This window comes from Mobula hypostoma, chromosome 2, assembly GCF_963921235.1.
Source record: "Mobula hypostoma chromosome 2, sMobHyp1.1, whole genome shotgun sequence".
Classification (NCBI taxonomy): domain Eukaryota; kingdom Metazoa; phylum Chordata; class Chondrichthyes; order Myliobatiformes; family Myliobatidae; genus Mobula; species Mobula hypostoma.
Genome location: NC_086098.1, coordinates 212,235,483 through 212,260,636, shown reverse-complemented (window position 1 = coordinate 212,260,636; position 25,154 = coordinate 212,235,483). Strand labels below are relative to the sequence as shown.

Here is a 25,154-nt window from a genome sequence, read left to right as displayed (position 1 = left end):
TTAATCAGGGCAGCCATTTATTTTGGAAAACTCTTAAAGAATAAAATCAAATCGAGAACATTGGCCGGATTCCCTTTCCTTATTTCGGACAATATGCCACTTAATTAGGGTAGAAGACTTACTGACTAGGTGCTAACCAGCATCGTTCTCATGCGCGTGTGTGGCCGTTTAGAATGAACAGTTTTTAAATAGCGTCAGTTGCCATGTGTTTCTGTTTAAAAAGCAGTGATTTTTGTCACTGATAGTTGGGGAGAAATAAGCAGTAAGACATTTCTGAACTGTTAGACTCACCGCAGTGTCAAACGATCAGATTTGGAGATGCCAGAAGCAGACAGGAGTGAAAATGATACAATTTCACCACTTGAGCAAATTAGGAAGGACAAAAATTTGAGCGTATTGACAATAATCTTGAATGTACAATGAAAAAGAAGATTTACAGGATGCAATCATTGATAGCATTGTATGAAGGCAGTCCATTGTCTGCACACAGTATCTGTGTTGATTTTGTTCATTGCATTTATTGGATGAATTCCTCCATTAATAACTATTAGGAACAAACACACAGTTCTTTAGTACTGTAGTACTATTGGTAGTATTCTAATTTGTTCTGTATTTCATATAAATACATAATTTGTTACTCAGTTTATCTTTTTTTATACCTTTTCAACTATTTCCATAAACTTTGGTCAATTCAGGCAGCCGCTTAATGGGGCCATAATATACTGTACCCAATGGGGCCCAATTAACCAGAATCCACTGTACTTTAAAATAAATATTTAAAAAACTTTTACAAGTAGAATATCTATTTATTTCTGTTTCAGCAAAGAACTTTATAGAAAGAAATTACTGCAGTGAGATTAACATAATTTTAAATTAGAATAGCAAACATATTATTACTTACTTTTTGCTTAAACAATTTTCCAAATGGACTTTGTATTGGTGACTTTTCTGATTTTGCTCCATCAGCGGAATCTGTACCTTTAGTCTTGGATACCCTCTGTTGTTCTAATTTGTGGGCTTTGGCTGCTGGTTCCTTGTGTTCACCATTTACTTTTTTCTACAAACCATTCAGAAAATAAAGGTAGAATTTCAATGTGACAGTTCTACTGGCATCAACACCACTGATATCAGCTGAGTAAAGAAAAAAAGTCAGGCCCTTTCCTCATTCTAACAGTCCTTCACAAAAGTTAGGTTGTGAAAGGTGCTGAGTTTATATGCCTTTATTTAAGAATTTTGTCCACAACACTATTTCCATCCTTTGCATTATTATCACATAAAACATAACACTACAATAATAAACTACTCTTTGCACAAATATTTGATACACATGAATTGTTTATTTAAAGATTATATTTAACATCCTCCTTCCAAATCTCCACTCACAATGGTTTGGCTATAAATGTTTGTGGTGAACGGCAAACTGGAAAGTGCAAGTATAAATATGCCAATGGAATTTTAAAATATTTCTTTGCTTTCCTTGAAGATCTTTGGTGCGACTTAAAAATTCTGAACTTACAGTATGCCAGTTGCATTTAATCAAACAAATTAACAAACCTGAACTGTTGGAAAAATTAATTTCAGTTTTGTTGCACATTAGTAATTAACTCAATCATTAGCTCAGTGATTTTTGAGCATTTTTTTCCACTTGCCATCTGCAAAAACAGACTACATATTTATTGTAATGTGTTAAAAAGAAATTGGTTTTCTAAATAGTCATATGTACTTTGAGTATCTCATTTACTAATTACTGATAATGCTATGGTTTAAAATTCCAGTCTTGAACTGTAGTTACAGTATATTTACACTCATTTTGTATCTTCAATGTGACCTTTAACAAACATAGTTGTTACCTTTTAACATAAATATTCCTTGTGTGTTGAAGATGCTAATCATATAACAATTATGCTAAATTAAGCTGGATATTTTCTATTTAGATTAGCCCATTATGTAGCAAACTATTTATGACATTAAAAGCTGAGAAGAGATTCTGCATTCAAAACTTCAATGATACACAAGAAAGGTTAAAATGATTAACACTGTAAGAAAAGCAGAATTACATCAAAAATCCATTGCATTGTGCCCTTGAAAGTTAAGTCATGGATCTGCAAGCATGCTAATCTGCGTACTTTTGCAGGAAGGAGAAAAAAATATTGAAAGGTCATTAATCACGAGGTACTGTACAACTACTTAAAAAACAGATTTCCTGAAATAAAGTCATAGGTTTGTTCTCTTGACTGAAGATAGTCAGTTGTATTGAAAAACCATAAATGGATAAATGAGAAAATATACCTTTTCATCAGATGCCTGATGTGAGTCGTGCTCTATCTTGGTAGAGGACTTCGTTGGAGTCACCTAAAATAATCAGCACATTGTGCAGTTTTCAATTGCATATTGACAAACCAACACAGAAATTATTTAGAATTATAAAATTAATTCCAATTGCTTTAAGTATCAAGGCCTGTTTGAAAGCATTTCTGTGCCACCATACCAATTTGCTTTTAATTGAAAAGAGGATTAGCAACTTGCGCTGTCTTATTCACTTTCCAGATGTCCAGCTATTTACTATGAGTTCGGAATTCTGTCTCCGTGTGATTGTACTTCCTATTCTGGCCATTTCTAAACGGATCTACATCAGGTTTCCAGGCAGGTCAGCTGCTCCCAGATTTCTGCCAATTGTTTTAGAGTTGAAGAGTAGAAGGTGCTGGGGAATATCCTGGTGCAAGTTTTCTCCCAATCTCCCAACCCAACTATTGGGGCAGAAACTCACAAGGAGATAGTGAAATCACCAGGTACAACAAATATGTGAGAGATCTCACCTACAAACCTGCACAGAAACTTGCACAGTTGTACAGGGAGAATGACTAACATAGCTCATGCCACTACTAGTTCAGTGAGTTAACCTGCTGGTTTTGCAAGGCCAGCTTCACTGGCAAGATTCACATGTGATGTAAGCCACTGAGTGAGTAAGTGACTCTATGAATTCAACGAATGAGGCTTATTCACTGTTGGATATAAAATTTGGGTTCTGCATGATCAAGGTCTTACAGGGACAGACAATGTTACTTAACAGACTTAGAAAATAAAACACAAATGAAATAAAACAAAACAGTAAATATATTTCTATGCTTTGAAGAAGAATTTCTGCCTCAATTTCTTTCAATCCAAGCATCCTTGCATAAGGTCTAACACTTCCAATGTTGTCCATTGATTGCCTTGATAATGAATATGTCATAACATGGTAAGGTTATCAACACAAGGCAAAACAAAATGACTAACATAAAATGTTTTAGAATCAAATATTAATAACATATGCTTTATTTTCCTATGAACATCGGAAAAATTATAACAAAGGAAAATAATATCTTTCACTAAGTAATAATTCTTTGATCATTACAAGGGAAAAGATCAATAATAACAACATAGATTCATAAAATGTCCTTAACTTGAAGAAGGATCTAGTGCTTTCCTGGTGTATATGACAAATAAACTTTTCTCAGGCTTCAAGCCAGGTACAGGTATCGATTATAACTGAAGTTTTAATGGCAAACTGCCATCATCTTCAGGAATGATCCCTGAAGAAGATGGCAGAGTTTGTCATCAGATCATTGATTATAATCGATATCTGTACCCAGCTTAAAGCTGGAGAAAAGTTTATTTGTCCTTAAGTTGTCTCAATCTAGCTAATAGAAGTTTTCTCATGAAGGACAAAATGAGCCAAAGAGTATATGCTTATAAGAAAAACTCCTTCTGGGCAGTGTGTTTAAGAATGAAGTGATTTGTGGGATGAACAGTAATATAATGTCCAGAATGGTGGAAATAAATGTTGTTCAAAATAGTGAACATCCAAAGAAATGACAGTAAGTAGACCACAGTGTTCTCAAGAATTGTGGGGCTGGAGGAAGTTACATATCCCAGGGAAAGATTTAAGTAAAGATAAAAATTTTAAACTTGAACTTAGAGGATTTGAGAGACATATTTCATAAGAACAGGGTGAAAGGTGGCTGGTGTTAGTATTCGTGGAGGATGAAGGATGGGAGCCCAATCCGAACAAAATGAAGAGTTGGCTGGAGGTAACTTGGTTATAAATAAGGTTTTCAACAGCTGATGAGCCAAGAAAAAACCCAAATTGGGTCATGCTATATAGCTTCAGTGATGGAGATATGAAGAGATTGATTTGATTGTGGAAGTTTGGTGTTTTTTTAAGGGTGAGTGAAGATGGTGTTTTTGGTTTATCAATGCCTCATTAAAGAAATTGTGCCTCCAGGTCTTGTTGGTGGACCAACAGAGTAATCAATAGGAAGGTTTGAAGGAAGGGAAGGGGTGATCCAGTATAGTTGGAAAGCCTTACCGATGATTTCAGGTGATGTACCCAAAGTGTGGTTTTTAAGAGGCAGGCCAAGGATCAATCCTTGGAGTTTCTATAGGTCCCTTTGTTGTTTATCACAAAGCAACATCAAAAGTAAGAGATAGAAGGAAATATCCCAGAAAATACAACATAAATATACCAAAGGCCTAGAAATTAATATTCATTGTTCAACATATAACACCTAAGAGATTAACACATCATTATGTGTTTGACTTGCAGGATGCATTGGTATATGAGTAAGTTACAAAATCGTTTGTTAACGGTAGCGTGGTTGATATAGTACAACTGAACTTCAGTAGTAAGAACTTCAACAGTGTCCCTAATCAGAGACAGATTGTAAAGGTTAGAGTCCCCTCCAGCCTTCTCTATGCCAAGGAAAACACACTAAGCCTATCCAGTATTTCCTCATAACTGGAACATCCCTTTCTGGTGAATCTCCTCTGCACTTCGGATTCATGAGGGCATACTTGATAAATAGTAGGACCCTATGGAGTATTAAAGATCAGATAGAATTTAGTGTACATGTCCAAGGATTTCAAAGGGAAGCAGCATAAGTAGATATTATTGTAAACAATGTGCTCAACGTTCTCATTCTTCATTAGCTGGGGCATTGAACGCTGGAGCAGGGAGTCCATCGTACAGCTTTATCAAACACTGGTTCGGCACCGCCTGATTGCTGTGTGCAGTTCTGATCACCACATTACAGGAAGGATGTGGTTGCACTGGAAAGGGTGCAGAGGATGTTCATCAAGGTGTTAGAATGGATGGAAAATTTCAGATATGAGGAACGATAAACTTGAAATTTTGAGGTTGAGGCTGACCTGACAGAGGTGTACAAAGTGATAAGAGGCATAAGCTTCTTATAATAATAGTATGAAAAACTAGAGGATATTGGTTTAGGGTCAGTGGAAAGAGTTTTAGAGTGTACATGGGGGAATTTTTTTTAATAACTAGATGGTGTGTTGAATCTGGAATACATTATCTGTGTAGGTGGTGGAAGCAAGTACTGTCATGACATTTAGTAAGTATATACAGTAAATGAGCACTTGAGTTGGCTCACTATTTTTGTTGCTCTTTTTTGCACTATTCATTATATATTTCTTTCTGTAATTTATAGTCTTTTACTGTATTGTACTGTACTGCTACCGTAAAACAAATTTCATAACATACTGTATGCCAGGGGAATGTTACAATTTTATTAAAAGTAATAGAGGTGACTTCTTTCATTGCAATTTGCATAACTTTGTGCCCTGTATTCTTTAAACCAGAAACAATTTTACCTGCTAGCTAATATGCTAAAAATCATGTCAAGAATTAAAACCACATTTTATCATTACTTACAAGTGTTTTGAAGAAATTCATGACAGAATTATCATCTGCAGGCGTCCCTGTTTTATGTTCCTTCTCAGTATCCTTCTCAGATGATTTGGCAGATGCTGGATTTTGAGATATGTTATCACCATTGGATGATGTCATATAATCCTTGTTACCATCACCAGTTTCCTAGAAATTAGTTTCCAGATCATGTGTGTCAAACAGCTTCTTAATGCATTTATTCCCTAAATATAGAAATCCTATGGTATTACTCAAAATGAGTGAGACAATCTGGTTTCTATAAAAATCAAGATGCACAGTCCACTTTGGGGATAAACACAAGAGATGCTGCAAATGTTGGAAACCTTGAGCAACACGCACACAAGGAAAGAGGAACTCAGCAAGTCAGGCAAAATCTAAGGAGGGGAATAAACAGTTAACACTCTGGGTTGAGATCTTTCAACAGGACTGGAAAGGAAGAGGGCACAGATTGTCGCCAACAGACAATGGTTGATATCAAGATGCATTTATTAAAATATAGGGTTTTGGTTTTCATTAATTTGTTTATTTTATCACGAAACTTGTAATTGCGTTGTACAGTGGTCCCCAACCAGCGGGCCGCGAGGGAACGATATGATTTGGCGATATGAAATGATATGAGTCAGCTGCACCTTTCCTCATTCCCTGTCATGCCCATTGTTGAACTTTAATGCACGCGAGGTCATCAGTGACCCAAGAGGTGCAAAGGAATGTGTCCGTGACCCATTTGTGAATGTTTCCAGTGGATCTTCCACGTCAGCGCGGGAAAAAGATCAACTCCTTGAGCTTTCAAATGACGGTAGGCTGAGAAGTATGATTGACATATCTCTGCTGGCATTCTGGATCAAAGTCAAGGCTGAATATCCTGAGATAGCCACGAAAGCACTGAAAACGTTGCTTCCATTTCCAACATCGTATCTCTGTGAAGCAGAGTGTTCTGCGATGAATACTAAATTGCGGGATAGACTGGACATAAGGAACCCCCTTCGAGTATCGCTGTCTCCCATCACCCCTCAATGGGACAGTCTTGTTGCAGGAAAACAAGCCCAGGGCTCCCACTGGTTCAGCGATATTGGTGTGTTGCAATGATTTTATATGTTCATACAGGGGAAATATGCGCTGTGTTTAATATCCAAATATTACTTAAAATGTTATGATGCTATTGACTTATAAGTGACTTATAATTCAGTGATCCCAGCCTCTGGGCCACGAAGAATGCAACGGTACAGCGGTAGCCAGAACGCACCCAGTACATCTTTAAGAAAAAAGCCGAAATAAACAAGCTAATTGATTAGGTGCTGCCCAGCACGTAAATGTCGGCCCAGATCAGAGGCGATTGCCAATTGTGTCGCCTCTGATCTGGGCTGACATTTATGTGCCGTGTGGCACCTAATCAATTAGCTTGTTTATTTTGGCTTTTTTCTTAAAGATGTGCTGGATGCATTCCGGCCACCGCTGTATTCTTCACGGCAATGTACCAGCCCGCAGCCTGGAGGTTTGGGACCACTGTTATAATTGACTTATCGTTACATTCATGCGAGGAAAATATGCGCTGTGTGTTTACTATTAAATTCGTTAGATAAACCCTTTAGAAACGAAATTGAGTGTATTAGCCACTTATAAGTGACTTATCACCTATATTCCGGTCGTGGTGATTAACATCTCCCCCCACCCCAGGTCGGCCGGTCCGCAAAAATATTGTCAATATTAAACCGGTCTGCGGTGCAAAAAAGCTCAGAGACCCCTGGCATTGTAAGTATTTTAATTATGTATGATTTTTAAAGCTGAGAATATATGATAAGACATGTTAAGTGGAAGTAGATACCTGGTCATTTACCGACCTTAGAAGAATAGTTAGCTTCATTTTGTGGTATCTTGCATTTTGATGACAATGCAGGGAGCTTTGGACATTTTAACTCTGGGTAAAATGAAATCAATAGCAACAGAGTCTATATTAGTTTTAGAGTTTGACTTGATTGTAAAACTATTGCAGAAATTTGGCACAGTAATTTCAGCAGCATGATGGCAAGTGCAAATATTATTTGACCAAACATGGGTGTAGAGCCCAGTTTGGTTCACTGCTGCATTCTCACTATGAGGAGTGAAGGAAGGGGTAAACATGGGCCTGATTACACTAGTTTGGAGGAACTGAATGTGACCAGTCAATGGATTGGGACATTCTAAAGGAGCCTCTGTAAACCATGAGAATTGTATTTGTACTAGCTCCATGTCTGCACATGCAAACACAACTGTAAGAAAATCATTCCATCTACTTCAGATGAAACAAAGCATATTCACGATCTTCACTTAACTAATCTAAATGCATAAGTACAAGAACAAGGAGGTCATAACAAACATTTGCAAACCAATCATCCAGCCGTAATTCGAGTAAAGTGTACCACACTTTCAGAAAGATATGAAGGAAATTAGAGAAATGCAGAAGGTACTTACCAAAGTTATTTCAGGAATAAGGGTTTTAGTTATATGATAGGTGGAGAAGTTGGGATTGTGTTCTTTGCGTCAAAGAAGGTCAGGAAGGAATCAAATGGAGGTATTTAAAATCATGGAAAGTAGAGAGTAGGTGGAGAACTTTCTGTTGACAGAAGGCTCAAAAAGTAAGAGACACAAATTGAGAGTGAATAGGAAAATAGACTAAAGGACACATGAAGAGAAATCATATACAGTGTGCGGTGAGTGTCTGCAGTGCTCTTTCAGGAGTAATTGTGCAAGCAGATTCAACCATAGCATTCAAAAGGAGAGTTTGATAAACATCCAAAAGAAAAAAAGTTGCAGGGCTATGGGAAAGTCCAAAATAATATAGCAGGCATAGACGGACTAATCAAATGGCCTTCGGTGCTGTGACCATGTGATGGAAACCTATCTGATTTCCATCATCCCACTCCACCAGCCCCTTCCTCTGATAACTGCTTCTCTTCTGCATCTCTCCCACTATTCATCTTCCTAGTTGTGATTGTGACATCTACCACCCACATTGCTACCTTTCCTAAAGACCTTCACTTTAAAGCCTCCCCTTAAAACCCACCCCTGAACAAACAATGGGCTTCCTAATATCAAGCCCTTAACTTGGCATTCATATTCATCTAACTAGTTCTATGAGGGGCCTCTGGATAATTTTCCACATCAAAGACAGGATATAAATGCAAGTTGTCACTATTCTGCCTCACCAGGCAATGTGGTTAGACACAAAGTGAGAAGTTTTAGATTTTATTGTTGCTTCAAGCGATTATTGGAATTGAAAAAAAATGACTTTATCTTAATTTGAAGTTGCTGACAAAGGAGAAGACAGAATGAAAACTGGAGTGAAAGAAATAAATCAATATACAATTTGGAAAAGAAATAATATTTACTCCAATTGTAAACATTACAGATTTGTGTTTTCCAGTTTAATCACAGCAAATAATTTACATCAGATTTGAACCCCAGATTCCTAAATTTCATGCTTGCTGCAGGCTACAAAGCAATAGATCCATAATATTTTAGTATTGCATTCATTACTTGATAACTACTTTGTGAAGTTAAACTGAAAATTAAAAGTAGGCTCATTAGTTAGTTACATTGATTTGTGCCAAATTATGAACTGCCTTGAACAATTCTCACAAATCTATGAAAGGAGTTCATTGCAACCTACTTTAAAGGGGCTTGGAAGAATAAGGCTAAAAATAATAAACATTGAACAAACGTAATATATAAGTGAATTGTAAAAAAGAAATATCTCTGGAAAGTTAAAAATATGCACATCACCACTGTCAAACACTTTGTAATAAAGGAGTCTACATAAAGTATATTGGTGCCCTCCTGTTCTATATTATATAAACAATCATACTTTGCACTTGGTTATAAAGAAGCATCGTTTAAATTTCAATGATCTAAGTGTTCATGAGCCATGAGGAATTTGAAACATAATACTTTCAGTTCTACTCAAAGAAGAAAAACAAATTACGAAGGAGAAAGCTGAAAAATACTATTATTGTTTTATGGCCTTTGGAAAATAAACTGTAAATTGGTGCAGTGTTGAACTCCGAGTGAACAGCAAAGTCTTATTAAAATGACTCATTTATTGTTACTGAAATACTAGCTGCTAGCACAGGATAATGAGGTGCTTGTGTCCGCACCAGCAGATGTTTTGAAAAGAACTTGCAGCATAATGGAGAATGCCAGTACTAGGATTAACACACAAGCTTTTCTGACTGAACCAATAGGCATTTTATTCTACAAAGCATTCTAAAAATGATCACGATATTTCTCTTCTTCCTTCCAAACTTTTGTTTATTGATATTTTCTATAATTTCTTAAATTGCTCTGACATTTTAAAGTAATTATTGTATTGAAGTGGTTATAGTTTTGGTATCCACTCTCTTTAATGGTTCTGAGCAAGAACTGCCTCTATTGCAATTCTCTTCATGTCGCCTCCTGTATAAAATTTGCAAAGATAGTAATGCCATTGTGCAAATTAAACAATTAAACCATTGTGTGATGGTAATGTTAGCAATTTATTAATATATATTGAATAGTTTGTAAAGTTTTGGCACTAATAGTGCAAACTAAAAGAATATATCAGACTTATTCATTCTTGCATGCAATTTGACCTCAGCTTTTCTAATGAGATTATAAAAAGTGAGGTCAAATACAGATTTCAATGAAACACCTTGATGAATAAGGAATGCCAAGGCTCAATGATTAACTCCATTCATTGGTGATGAGCAATTGGATACTCAATTCCTCACTTGCAGACATCAGTCAGTTTGGACTGGCAACAACATCCCTTCTACAACCTCCATCAGCACAGGTGCAACACAAGGCTGTGTGCTTAGCCCCTGCTCCATAAGGAGCTGGTTAAATACTTTAAGAGGAGGAAACCAGAGGTCCATGACTCAGGCCTCATCGGGGGTCAGAGGTGGAGAAGATCAGCAACTTTAAATTCTACAGTGTTATAATTTCCAAGGATCTGTCCTGGGCCCAGCATGCAAGTGCAATTATGAAGAAAGCACGGCAGCGCCTCTACTTCCTTAGGAGTTTGTGAAGATTCAGCATGACATCTGCAACCTTGACAAACTTCTATAGATGTGTGGTGGAGTATATTGACCGGCAACATTCCAGTCTGGTATGGAACCAACAATGTCCTTGAATGGAAAGTCTTTCAAAAAGTAGTGGATACAGCCCAGCCCATCATGGGTAAAGCCCTCTCCACCACTGAGTACATCTACAAGGAACGTTATTCCAGGAAAGCAGCAACCATCATCTGGAAACCACACCCCCCCCAACCCCCCACCAGGCTCTCTTCTTGCTGCTGCTGTCAGTAAGAAGGAACCGGAGTATCAGGACTCACACTATGAGGTTCAGTTACTCTTAACTACCAGACTCTGAACCACAGTGGATAAAATTCACTCCACTTTAGTTGCCCCATCACTGAACTGTTCCCACAACCAGTGGATTCACTTTCAAGGGCTCCTCATCTCATGTTCTTGATATTTATTGCTCATTTACAGTATTTGTTTTCTCTTCTTTCTTTATTTTGTATTTGCACAGTTTGCTGTCTTTTACACACTGGTTGTCTGCCCCGTTGGTGCAGGTTTTCATTGATTCTATTATGGTTGTTGGATTTATTGAGTATGTCCGCTAGGAAATGAATCTCAGGGTTGCATATAGTGACATCATATATGTACTTTGATAATAAATTTACCTTGAACTTTGATCTTTGATGAGCACTGTTCAATAGCTGGCTTTCTTTACAGCCATAAATCTGTTAACGTTTATATCCACAACTTTGTGAAATCTCTCCAATGGGCAATAGAGGCAATTAAATGAGAACAGGAGCAAATAGCTGTACAACAAATACCATTGCTGATCATGAGCTGTTTAAATGCAGACTATCAGCTCTTGCTCCAGTTGTCAGAAACACTATGGATAGGCTTAATATCCCAAAGCAAAGAATAACAGCTGCAGAATTTGTTCCCTTAGTTTGATTCAGATCTTGTTGCCTAAAATGCCTATTTTAAAGGGATCAACAATCTTTTGATTGTTAAAAGTAGTGGGCTACCTGCTGCAATAGAACAACAGACTAGAACAAGTTAGGGCTGAGCACTGTAAAACTGCAAACCCAGTCTTCAGGAATAGAAAGCCAGTGGTCCGCGTGCCATTCCTCATTGGGGTATCAGAGGTGGAGAGGGTTAGTAACTTTAAGTTCCTCAGTGTTGTCATTTCAAAGGATCAATCCCCTGGGCTCAGCACTTAAGTGTGATTACAAAGAAAGCATGGCAGTGCCTCTACTTCCTTAGAAATGTGCAAAGATTCAGCATGACATCCAAAACTTTGACAAACTTCTATAGATGTGTGGTGGAGAGTATATTAACTGGCTGCATCACAAACTGGTTTGGAAACACCAATGCCCTTGAATAGAAAATCTACAAAAATTAAGTGAATATGGCCCAGTTCATCACAGGTAAAGCCCTCCACACCATTGAATACTTCTACAAGGAGCATTGTCGCAGGAAAGCAGCATCCATCATGTGGGACCCACACCACCCAGGTCATGCTCTCTTCTTACTGCTGCCATCAGTAGGAAGGTGCATAAGCCTCAGGCCTCACATCATGGGGTTCAGGAACAGCTATTACCCTTCAACCATCAGGCTCTTTAACCGGTGGGGATAACTTAACTTCACTCACCCCATCACTAAACTGTTCCTACAACCTATGGACTTACTTTCAAGGACTCTTCATCTCATGTTCTCAATATTTATTGCTTATTTAACTATTATCATTCCTTTTTTTTCTTTTACATTTGCAGCTTGTTGTCTTTTACACACTGGTTGTCCACCCTATTGAATGTGGTTTTTCATTGATTCTGTTATGGTTATTGAATTTATTGAGTAGGCCTGCAAGAAAATGAAACTCAGGGTTGTATATGGTGACATATTTGTACTTAGATAATAAATTTACTTTGAACTTAATGGGATGACTAATAGAAAGTGTTGTAACGCGTGCTTATTTGAGTTGCTGTCACCAGCCTGGGCATTCTCCTCTGACGTCTCTCACTAACAAAGCATTTTCACTCACAGAATTGCCATTCACTGATTTTTTTTTTTGTTTCTTGCACCATTCTCTGTAAACTCTAGAGACTGTTGTGCATGATAATAGGAGATCAGCAGTTTCTGACATATTCAAACCACCCCTTCTGGCACTAACAATCATTCCACTGTCAAAGTTATTTAGATCACATTTCTTTCTGATTCTGATGTTTGGTCTAAACAACAAATGAATCTCTTGACCATGTCTGCATGCTTCTATGCATTGAATTGCTGCCTCATGATTGGATCCTTAGATACCTGCATTAACCAGCAGGTGTACAGGTGTACCTAATAAAGTGGCCATAGAGTGTATATTTAAAATAGAGGTATCAGCTCTATGACCCACCATGAACATGCTGGGTCTAAAAATCCAAAATATTTATTTAACTTAATATGTTCATTTCTGCTGAACAGCCATCAACCTATAATGAAGACAAAAGAGATGGCAGATGCTGGAATCTAGAACAAAAAGCGTAAATTGGAAGAACTCAGTTAGTCAGGCAACATCTGTCCAAGCAAAAGAAATGTTTCAGGTCAAGACCCTACATTAAGACTGAGAGAGAAGAGCAAAAAATGCCAACATGTTGTAGTTTGTAGGAGGGTGAGATAGAAACTGGTATGTTATAAGTGGAACCAGATGGACAGAGGATGATAGGCAGATGGAAACAGGGGCAGGATCCCCATCTGGTTCACCCATTACTTACCAGTCCCTATCTTACACCTTGATATATTGGCAATCTTTCCTGCTTTTTAAAATATATTTCAGATATGCAGTAACTGTTGTGTTCAGTATCCCTCAATTCCAACATTGTTTTATTTCCCTCTGCCCTGTGTCCTGATTTGCCAGCCTGTTTCAGCTATCACTATTTACCTTACAGTTTCACTTTGTGTCCAGCCTGCCATAGGCATTACTTGATTCTCTTCATCCCCAACCCATTCTCTGTATCTTAAATCAATTTCTCCCTATATAAACTATTCCTGGTTCTCATTAAAGATCATCAACCTAAAACATTATTTCTGTTTCTTTTACACAGATATTACTGAGTAACAGAAAGTAACACTTTCTGTTTGTAATTCAAATTTCTATCATCTGCGGCATTTTACTTTCCCAAATGAACCTTGGCTGTTTGCCCTAATCATCATGATGGACTATCATCCTTTGCTGGTAACTACACCGTTACTTCAGTCACATAAGATTTAAAGCATGACTTTGTTCATTTATTACAGCAGCATTTTATATTTCACATTTTGAAGCATGCAATTGCCAATTTAAGAAGTATTTCCTTCATGAAATTTTTCTATTATCATTATCTTATGAAGCTTTTGTGAAATAATCTATTGCATGTCACCTTTATGAACAGGTGATGATCAGTTGCTCATTCACTAAATGGCTTCCTTTCTCATTATGTTTTGCATATTTCCAAATCAGTATTTTGTATTTTTAAATCCAAGTGGATACATTAATAAGGCAGGAAAGTATTGTTGAAGATGCCTCCTTTCGGGTAGATGTCAAAGAATTCATGCCCCTATATAAACAAGTGGACTTCTCAAGGTAAGCAACGAAGCCTCAGCCAATAAATTCAAAGGAGACCAATTCATCTTTGGGATTATGCCATGAAAGTTAATAGACTACAAAACCATGAGTATATTCCATATAATATGAAAGCTACCATAAACACACATATACAATGTACATGTTCTGTCTACGCTTACAATTACAATTCAATTATAATTTCAAAGGGCAAATTATAACAAGACATCCCACCCGCAAAAACTCATTTCAGGGAGGTAGCATTCCCGTCGACCTCCAAGGGTGTATGTAATACTTTGTTTAGTGACTTTGTCTAATCTGTAAACCAAGTTGGGTATATGCAGAACATGTGACATTAAAATATGTACTTATATTATATTATCATGTTTATTCTATTACAACTTTAAGCAAGTCTACAGGGAGTTTGGCCTCATCACGTAGGACATCAATAGCGTAGCTCCTTAGCAGCCAGCCAGCTAGTTTAAGTAACATTAGCTATGCTAATGAACGAATGACACCTGTTAAACTCACCTCAACATGTCTTTTACATTTCAACCCACCATGGGCAATAGAAAAGTCACTGTTGCAAACAGTGCAGCGAGCAACACTGTCATTATTTTTGAGGTCGACTGTAAAGCCCGCCCACAGAGAAAACTGATAAGTCTATTTAGCAGGGGTCCACAACCATTTTTGCACCGCAGACTGGTTTAATATTGACAACATTCTTGCAGACCGGCCAACTGGGGGTGGGGGTGTTAATCACGACTGGAACATAGGTGATAAGTCAATTATAAGTCAATAGCATCATAACATTTTAAATAACATAGAAACATAGAAAATAGGTGCAGGAGTAGGCCATTCGGCCCTTTGAGCCTGCACCACCATTCAGTATGATCATGGCTGATCATCTAACTCAGAACCCTATACCTGCCTTCTCTCCATACCCCCTGATCCCCTTAGCCACAAGGGCCTTATCTAACTCCCTCTTAAATATAGCCAATGAACTGGCCTCAACTATTTCCTGTGGCAGAGAATTCCACAGATTCACCACTCTCTGTGTGAAGTAGTTTTCCCTCATCTCGGTCCTAAAAGGCTTCCCCTTTATCCTCAAACTGTGACCCCTCGTTCTGGACTTCCCCAACATCGGGAACAATCTTCCTGCATCTAGCCCGTCCAATCCCTTTAGAATTTTATACATTTCAATCAGATCCCCCCTCAATCTTCTAAATTCCAGAGAGTATAAGCCTAGTTGATCCAGTCTTTCATCATATGAAAGTCCTGCCATCCCAGGAATCAATCTGGTGAACCTTCTTTGTACCCCCTCTATGGCAAGAATGTCTTTCCTCATTTTAGGGGACCAAAACTGCACACAATACTCCAGGTGTGGTCTCACCAAGGCCTTGTACAACTGCAGTAGTACCTCCCTGCTCCTGTACTCGAATCCTCTCGCTATGAATGCCAGCATTCCATTCGCCTTTTTCACCGCCTGCTGTACCTGCATGCCCACTTTCAATGACTGGTGTACAATGACACCCAGGTCTCGTTGCACCTCCCCTTTTCCTAATCGGCCACCATTCAGATAATAATCTGTTTTCCTGTTATCCACTTTGGTGGCAAGAACCTCACATTTATCCACATTAAATTGCATCCGCCATGAATTTGCCCACTCACCTAACCTATCCAAGTCACCCTGCATTCTCTTAGCATCCTCCTCACAGCTAACACTGCCGCCCAGCTTCATGTCATCTGCAAACTTGGAGATGCTGCATTTAATTCCCTCATCTAAGTCATTAATATATATCGTCAACAACAGGGGTCCCAGCACTGAGCCTTGCGGTATCCCACTAGTCACTGCCTGCCATTCTGAAAAGGTCCCGTTTATTCCCACTCTTCGCTTCCTGTCTGCCAACCAATTCTCTATCCACATCAATACCATACCCCCCAATACCGTGTGCTTTAAGTTTGCACACTAATCTCCTGTGTGGGACCTTGTCAGAAGCCTTTTGAAAATCGAAATATACCACATCCACTGGTTCTCCCCTATCCACTCTACTAGTTACATCCTCAAAAAATTCTATGAGATTCGTCAGACATGATTTTCCTTTCACAAATCCATGCTGACTTTTGTCACATCTTTGATAACTGACTCTAGCATTTTCCCCACCACCGACGTCAGGCTTACTGGTCTATAATTCCCTGGTTTCTCTCTCCCTCCTTTTTTAAAGAGCGGGGTTACATTAGCCACCCTCCTATCCTCAGGAACTAATCCAGAATCTAAAGAGCTTTGAAAAATTATCACTAATGCATCCACTATTTCTTGGGCTACTTCCTTAAGCACTCTGGGATGCAGACCATCTGGCCCTGGGGATTTATCTGCCTTCAATTCCTTCAATTTACCTAACACCACTTCTCTACTAACATGTATTTCCCTCAGTTCCTCCATCTCACTGGACCCTCTGTCCCCTACTATTTCCGGAAGATTATTTATGTTCTGAGTGAAAACAGAACCAAAGTAGTTATTCAATTGGTCTTCCATGTCCTTGTTCCTCATGATCAATTCACCTGTTTCTGACTGTAAGGGACCTATAGATTGGTCTTAACCAATCTTTTTCTTTTCACATATCTATAAAAACTTTTACAGTCAGTTTGGATATTAAACACATAGAGCATATTTTCCTCGTATGAACATATAAAATCATTGCAACACACCAAACACATTGCTGAATCAGTGGGAGCCCTGGACTTGTTTTCCTGCAACAAGACGGTGCCATCGAGGGGTGATGGGAGACAGCGATACTCGAAGGGGGTTCCGTATGTCCAGTCTATTCTGCAATTTAGTTCTTATTGAATTCATTGCAGAAAACTCTGCTTCGCAGCGATATGATGTTGGAAATGGAAGCAATGTTTTCAGTGCTTTCGTGGCTATCTCAGGATATTCAGCATTGACTTTGATCCAGAATGCCGGCAGAGATGTTATGTCAAACATACTTTTCAGCCTGCCGTCATTTGCAAGCTCAAGGAGTTGATCTTTCCGCGCTGACATGGATGACACGTGTAATGACCTCGTGTGCGTAATGCCCTCGCGTGCATTCGTTCAACAGTGTGTGACAGGGAATGAGGAAAGGTGCAGCTGACTCATATCGTTTCCTCACGGCCCGGTGGTTGGGGACCACTCTTAGCACGAAGAGAGACCAATCAGGATGCTCGCTCTCCCTCTCCCTCTCAAAAAAAATCTATTTCCTGGATATTGTATATAATTTCTGCATGTCAGGGAGCCACTACTAATATGTGGGAGACTCCTGGAACTTCCGGGAGAGATGGGACATCTGTATAACTCACTTGAAAATTGCTGGCAGAATTTGAGAATGCAGTTAAAATGACTTATTTAACTAGCATACAACACTTAAGTATGTTAACTTAGTGGTAATTCATGCTTAAAAATCTAAGGCAGAGTACTGACCAATTCAGGGATTCAAAATTAATTTAACTCATTCTGAGGAAGAAACTTTGACCTGAAACATTAATTCGGGATCTCTCTCCACAGAGGAAACCTTACCAGCTGAGTGACCCTAACATTTTCTATTGTTGTTTCAGATTTCCAGAGGCTGGGCACGTGGCCAAGTGGTTAAGGCGTTCGTCTAGTTATCTCAAGGTCGCTAGTTCGAGCCTCAGCTGTGGCAGTGTGTTTGTGTTCTTCAGCAAGGCACTTAATCACACATTGCTCTAGTCTGTGCGAGGAGTGGCGCCCCACATAGACTTCCAATCTGCGCCTTGTAAGGCATGAAAATGCCCAACGCAGGCCTCTCATGGTCTGAGTCGATGTTCCCTCCCTCCCTCCCCTCCACAGGCTGAAGATTTTGCTTTTGATTTAACCTGTAACACCAATTCCTGGCGTGCTTTGCTTCACTGCTGAAGTATGACTGGTTACACACTGGTCTGAGTCACATAATGATTTTCACTTTAGTTATGCATAAAGCACCATTATTTGCAACATCTTTTTTGGAACATTGTAGGTGATTTTTGATGACTGCCTTGAGATAAACCATCATTCTTCATTCCCATGTTAACTATGCATAATAAAATGCTGCATGTATGCTCAGTCTCTGGCTTACCTTTCATCATTTTAACCACCACTTCCATGACTGTCCAAATATGAGATACTGTGGAAGCCCTGAATCTCCAAGACCCATTCTCTATACTAGCAACCCTTTGTTGCTTGATGGAGGCTGCAGACTCTACACTCCTACCTCCACTATTACCCCTGCTGATAATATTTCATATTTGAGCATGTTCCAAAGCTCATCCCCAAGAAAGATGACCCCAAGGTCCAAACCTTGGCTATTCCGTTGCTGTGATACCTGCAAAAGGATCCCCTATCCTGCCCGTGATGACCTAACCCTCATCCTCTAGCAACCATCTCTCTCTCTCTCCTCCTCAGCCTCACTTCTGGATCTGACTCCAGAGGTACAAGGTCAATTTAGTCCTCAAATCTGCAGAAGAGGGTGCACACTGAAATGTCAGCTTGACAGCACTAGAATTTTTGAACCTAGATATTTTGATATATTTAAACACCCTCATGTGATAATGTTATTCAGTTTGAAATTAAATATTCCTGGCACTTTGAAAAACCCATATCCTAAAAATTGAGAAAGGTTGACGTGCTACTGACAGTAGAGTGTTAGCACTGATATCAGTTTCAGTACTGTCTCTCAGGGTACGATCATGATGCTCTTTAGGAAAATAAACTGCAGTAAATTGTCATCAAGATGCCCTTTTAGCTGGGAGATGAGAACTAATCGGGGACTGTTTGGTGGCTTTAAACATATTAGGAAAGTCTTGGACTCAGAAATTGAAATGAAGAGTTGGTTAGGGTCCAAGGGAGTCTGCTGGGATTAGATAACAGGAGAGGAGCAGATGGCAGTTCGAAGGATGGTTGGAATGTAGATGGATACCCATTTATACTTTCCCAAACATCCTTCTACTAATTTAGGGGAGAGACATATGCAGATGCAAGATGCACTGGCATAAAATTCTGGCAATACAAGTAAGATAACAGATGTTGGAATCTGGAGTAAAAAAATAATCTATTCGAGGAACTCAGTGGAACAAGCAGCTTCTGTGGGTGGTGGTTGGGGGTGGTGAGAAGGAATTGCTAACATTTCAGGTCAAAAGCCAACATCAGGAAAATTCCACCAGCACAAAACTCCACTGGCCAGCACATTTGGAGAAAAGAGTAAAGAAACATGCCTATGTTGGAATAAGCTCTTCTTGGGCTTCCAGTCGAATACAGTTATCGACTTTAACCAACATTTCGATGACAGACTCTGCCATACAGAGTCTGTCATATACCCCTGTCATCCAGTCCTCCAGAATGGTTAGTCAGGTTTCCACTGTGTATATATACCACCAGACTAGACACGCCTAGGCATCATCCCTGATGAAGATGGCAGAGTTTGTCACAGAAATGATTAAAATCGATACCTGTACCCAACTGGAAGCTTGAGAAGAGTTTATTCATTATATACATCAGGAAAGCACTAGATTGTTTATCCCTATGTTAGCGTTATCACTGAGAATCCAGGAGCAGCAGTCAGGCAGACTACTGGAAGGATTGGTGTCATGGAAGTGCATGAATTGAATGGGTAGGTTGAATCAAGCCTTGAGTCTGGGGGGTGGGGGGGCTATAATGAGTCATAGAGTGTTGTAGAGCCCTCTGGAACCAAAAAATGCACCCTTATACCAACCTTAATGATCATCTGCACTAATCCCATTCTCCTGTAATAGGCCTGGGGTGTCAGACACATGATTGGGTACTGATGGTGGTTGGGAGGGGAAAGCAATTGGCTGAGTGTAGGGTCTCTAAGCATATCAGGGGCAGAGGTGAACACCAGGCAGATTGCATTAAAAGACATGGCTTGCTGCATGAAACAGACTCAACAGCAGTGGACCACAATTCTAGAGAATGCTGAACTCTCTGGTTAAGGGCTCCTTCAATGTCTGTACAATTCACATGTCTTACATGCATAAATGAGGTTGCCATAAGTGACATCAAAGTGTACCACCCAATTTCACAATATGTTTCTGTAGGTCTCCCGTTGGAAAAAGGAAAACTTGTGGAATTGCACTGCAAGAGCACAAATAACTTGACTATGTTTAGAGTGGTGTAGGAAAATATTGTGTTCCATATTGTGTTTCCAACTCAGTCTGTGGGTGTGGAACTAGAGAATTATGACCAGCTGTACCACATCTTATTACTGGCTTTTCTAAGAATATAGCTAAATTCCACTGCCCAGAATCCAATATACAGTTTTTTTTTGCTTTTATTCTCAACATTAATGACTTATACCTTTTGTTTGACAGCTCAGTCTGACCAAGGCTGTAAACTTTCCGGTAGGTGCAATCCAAATACAGAGACAGATTAATAGATAGTTCTCTTGATCATAAAGTCCAAATGTGATATACAGACTATAGAAAATTTTTAATGATGCAACTTTTTCTGTACCATACAAACGAAGCAATTTTTGGATTTTAAACATTTTGTTTAAAACAGAGAATAGATATCTAAAGTAACATTTGAGTATATAATACGAAATAAATAATTTTGCTTTGGTGTTTCTTACTCAGATTTTGTTAAGGGCATTGTCAACTTATAAGCTTTGAAATTGTAGGAGGTGGAAAATACTGACACAAAAACATTAAAATGTTGTAATTTTGTTGCTTTTTTCTAAATTCCTCCCTAATACAGCTATACATGTTTGTAGCCTTTGGTGAAAGTTGTCATATTTCCATTTCTTAGACTGACCCTAGATAATGAGTGTTGACAAGTTAGGCAATGATGCAGGACATCTAGCTCATTTACGGTAGATAACAGTGAGAAGCAACAATAAGATAACTGTCAAGAAATAGCAAATGCTGAATTTTCATTTCCACAATCTTACCCCTCCTCATTCCATACTAAATCTAACATTATTACATTCTTGACAGCTGTGTCACATAAATTCATAGAAATCAACAACAACATGAAAATGCACTGGAGACTTGCTGCATTTCATAGAAATATAGAAAACCTACAGCACAAAATAGGCCCTTCGGCCCACAAAGCTGTGCCGAACATGTACTTACTTTACAGTTTATCTAGGGTTACCCATAGCCCTCTATTTGCCTTAGCTCCATGCACCTATCTAAAAGTCTCTTAAAAGACCCTATCGTATCTGCCTCCACCACCATCGCCAGCAGCCCATTCCAAGCACTCACCATTTTCTGCGTAAAAAACTTTCCCCTGATATTTCCTCTTTACCTGCTGCCAAGCACCTTAAAACTGTGCCCTCTCATGTTAGCCATTTCAGCCTTAGGAAAAAGCCTCTGACTATCTACATGATCAATGCCTCTCATCATTTTATACTCCTCTATCAGGTCACCTCTCATCCGCCGTCGCTCCAAGGAAAAAAGGCCGAGTTCACTCAATCTGTTCTCATAAAAGACATGCTCCTCAATCCAGCCAACGTCCTTATAAATCTCTTCTGCACCTTTTCTATAGTTTTCACATACTTCCTGTAGTGAGGTGACCAGAACTGAGCACAGTACTCCAAGTGGGGTCTGACCAGGGTCTTATATAGCAGTAATATTATCCCTCGGATCTTGAACTCAATCCCATTGTTGATGAAGGCCAATTCACTGTATGCCTTCTTAACCACACAGTCAACCAGCGAAGCAACTTTGAGCGTCCTATGGACATGGACCCCAGGATCCCTCTTATCCTCCACACTGCCAAGAGTCTTACCATTAATACTACATTGTGCCATCATATTTGACCTACCAAAATGAACCACCTTACACTTATCTGGGTTGACTTCCATCTGCCTCTTCTCAGCCCAGTTTTGCATACTATCAATATCTCATTGTAACCTCTGACAGCCCTCCACACTATCCACAACACCTCCAACCTTTGTGTCATCAGCAAGCTTACTAACCCATCCCTCCACTTCCTCATCCAGGTCATTTATAAAAATCACAAAGAGAAGTGGTCCCTGAACAGATCTCTGAGGCACACCACTGGTCAGCAACCTCCATGCAGAATATGGTCACACAACCACACTTTGTCTTCTTGTGGGCAAGCCAATTCTGGATCCACAAAGCAAGATCCTCTTGGATCCCATGCCTCCATACTTTCTCAATAAGTCTTGCATGGGTTGCCTTATCAAATGCCTTGCTGAAATCCATATACAGTATATTTGCTGCTCTACCTTCATCAATGTGTTCAGTCACATCCTCAAAAAATTCAATCAGGCTCGTAAAGTATGACCTGCCTTTGACAAAGCCATGTTGACTATTTCAAATTATATTATGCCTCTCCAAATGTTCATAAATCTTGCCTCTCAGGATCTTTTTCATCAACTTACCAACCACTGAAGTAAGACTCACTGGTCTATAATTTTCTGGGCTATCTCTACTCCTTTTCTTGAATAACGGAACAACATCTACAACCCTCCAATCCTCCGGAACCTCTCCCGTCCCCATTGATGATGCAAAGATCATCGCCAGAGGCTCAGCAATCCCCTCCCTCACCTCCCACAGTAGCCTGGGGTGCATCTCTTCCGGTCCCGGTGACTTATCTAACTTGATGTTTCCAAAAAGCTCCAGCACATTCTCTTTCTTAATGTCTATATGCTCAAGCTTTTCAGTCCACTGTAAGTCATCCCTATAATTGCCAAGGTCCTTTTCCATAGTGAATACTGAAGCAAAGTATTCATTAAGTACCTCTGCTGTCTCCTCCGGCTCCATACACACTTTTCCACTGTCACACTTGATTGGTCCTATTCTCTGACGTCTTATCCTCTTGCTCTTCACACACTTGTAGACTGCCTTGGGGCTTTCCTTAATCCTGTTTGCCAAAGCCTTCTCATAGCCCCTTCTGCTCTCCTAATTTCTTTCTTAAGCTCCTTTCTACTAGCCTTATAATTTTCTAGATCTCCATCATTATATCATTTTTTTGAACCTTTTGTAAAATTTTCTTCTTGACTAGATTTTCAGCAGCCTTTGTACACCATGGTTCCTGTACCCTACCATCCTTTCCTTGTCTCATTGGAATGTACCTACGCAGAATGCCACACAAATATCCCCTGAACATTTGCCACATTTCTGCCATACATTTCTCTAAGAATACCTGCTCCCAATTTATACTTCCAAGTTCCTGCCTAATAGCTTCATACTTCCCCTTACTCTAATTAAACGCTTTCCTCACTTGTCTGTTCTTATCCCTCTCCAATGTTATGGTAAAGGAGATAAAATTGTGATAACTATTCTTTGTTTTTAATATAAAATATTGACTCAAATTTACAGAATCTCAAATCAACATTTGCATTTTTACTGATGCTAAATTTAAAGAATAATGTAACCCTTCACTTTCTTTCATTCATGTTATGAAAGACACTTTACAAAATCTACGTTCTACAGGTCATATCCAACCGTGAAACAAATTGGCTCATGGATGAAACATAGAAACACAGAAAACCTACAGCACAATACAGGCCCTTCGGCCCACAAAGTAGTGCCGAACATGTCCCTACCTTAGAAATTACCTAGGGTTACCCATTGCCCTCTATTTTTCTCAGCTTCATGTACCTATCCAAAAGTCTCTTACAAGACCCTATCATATCCGCCTCCACCACCGTTGCCGACGGCCCATTCCACGCACTCATCACTCTCTGAGTAAAAACTTACCCCTGACATCTCTTCTGTACCTACTCCCAAGCACCTTAAACTTGTGTCCTCTTGTGGCAGACATTTCAGCCCTGGGAAAAAGCCTCTGACTATCCACACGATCAATGCCTCTATCAGGTCACCGCTCATCCTCTGTCGCTCCAAGGAGAAAAGGCCGTGTTCACTCAAACTGTTTTCATAAGACATGCTCTGCAATCCAGGCAACATCCTTGTAAATCTCCTCTGCACCTTTTCTACGGTTTCCACGTCCTTCCTGTAGTGAGGTGACCAGAACTGAGCACAGTAATTATTGCATATGAAAATGCAAAAAATGATCCGAAAGAAAGCATGCCTAAAAGTAAAAATTGACTGTCAAAGCTAAGGCAAAATGAAATGTTATTAAAGAAGTGATGAGGGTGCATGGTGAAAGTCACTCAGGCTGTTGGAAAGGAATTGTTTCTCCACTGATTTTGTTTATTATTGGAAGCCAGCAGAAAGCTGGATGGAGAATAAATTGGCCATCTGTTGTGTGAACTATGGGTATTGGCTGATCAAAATGGAAACATTGACAAATTAAATACCCAGAAAAGGCAAATAAATCAACTGCAGTAGTTTATTGGCATAGCCCTCCTTCTTGAGTTAGATATGGGTTTATGACCCTTGAAAAACACAAAATATACACATGCAGTTCTGCGACTTGTTGAGCTGCAGTCTTCCAAGTCCAGCAATTGGGGTTCAGTCCTGATCTCTGTGAATGAGTGGGTTTACCCTGAGTGCTCTTGTTTCTTAAAACATCTCAAAGATGTGCTGGCCATTATAACTTGCACCTGGTGTGTAGGTGAATGGTAGAATCTAAGGGGTGTTGATGGGAATGTGGAGAAAATAAAATGGAATTAGTGCCAAATAATATGAGGGGTGATTGATAAGTTTGTGGCCTAAAGTAGATGGAGACAACTTTAGAAAAGCTAGCACATTTATTTTTCCACATAGTCCCCTCCTCCATTTACACACTTAGTCCAGCGGTCGTGGAGCATACGGATCCCTTTTTTGTAGACGTCGGCATCTTGGACCTCCAGAAAGTGTTCCACAGCAGGGGTGATTGATAAGTTTGTGGCCTAAG

General features: G+C 39.3%; 1 protein-coding gene across 6 annotated transcripts in view; it reads right to left on the bottom strand.

Moving 5' to 3' along the window:
- LOC134336732 (breast carcinoma-amplified sequence 1 homolog) overlaps positions 1 to 25,154 on the bottom strand; it is a 152,790-nt gene that overhangs the window by 52,552 nt on the left and 75,084 nt on the right. For all 6 annotated transcript variants that reach the window (XM_063031188.1, XM_063031145.1, XM_063031163.1 and 3 more), the window contains 3 exons: positions 5,708 to 5,869; positions 2,290 to 2,352; positions 902 to 1,057 (listed from right to left, as the gene is read on the bottom strand). In XM_063031188.1, coding sequence (XP_062887258.1) covers positions 902 to 1,057; positions 2,290 to 2,352; positions 5,708 to 5,869 — 381 coding nt within the window. The remainder of the gene's footprint in view (positions 1 to 901; positions 1,058 to 2,289; positions 2,353 to 5,707; positions 5,870 to 25,154) is intronic.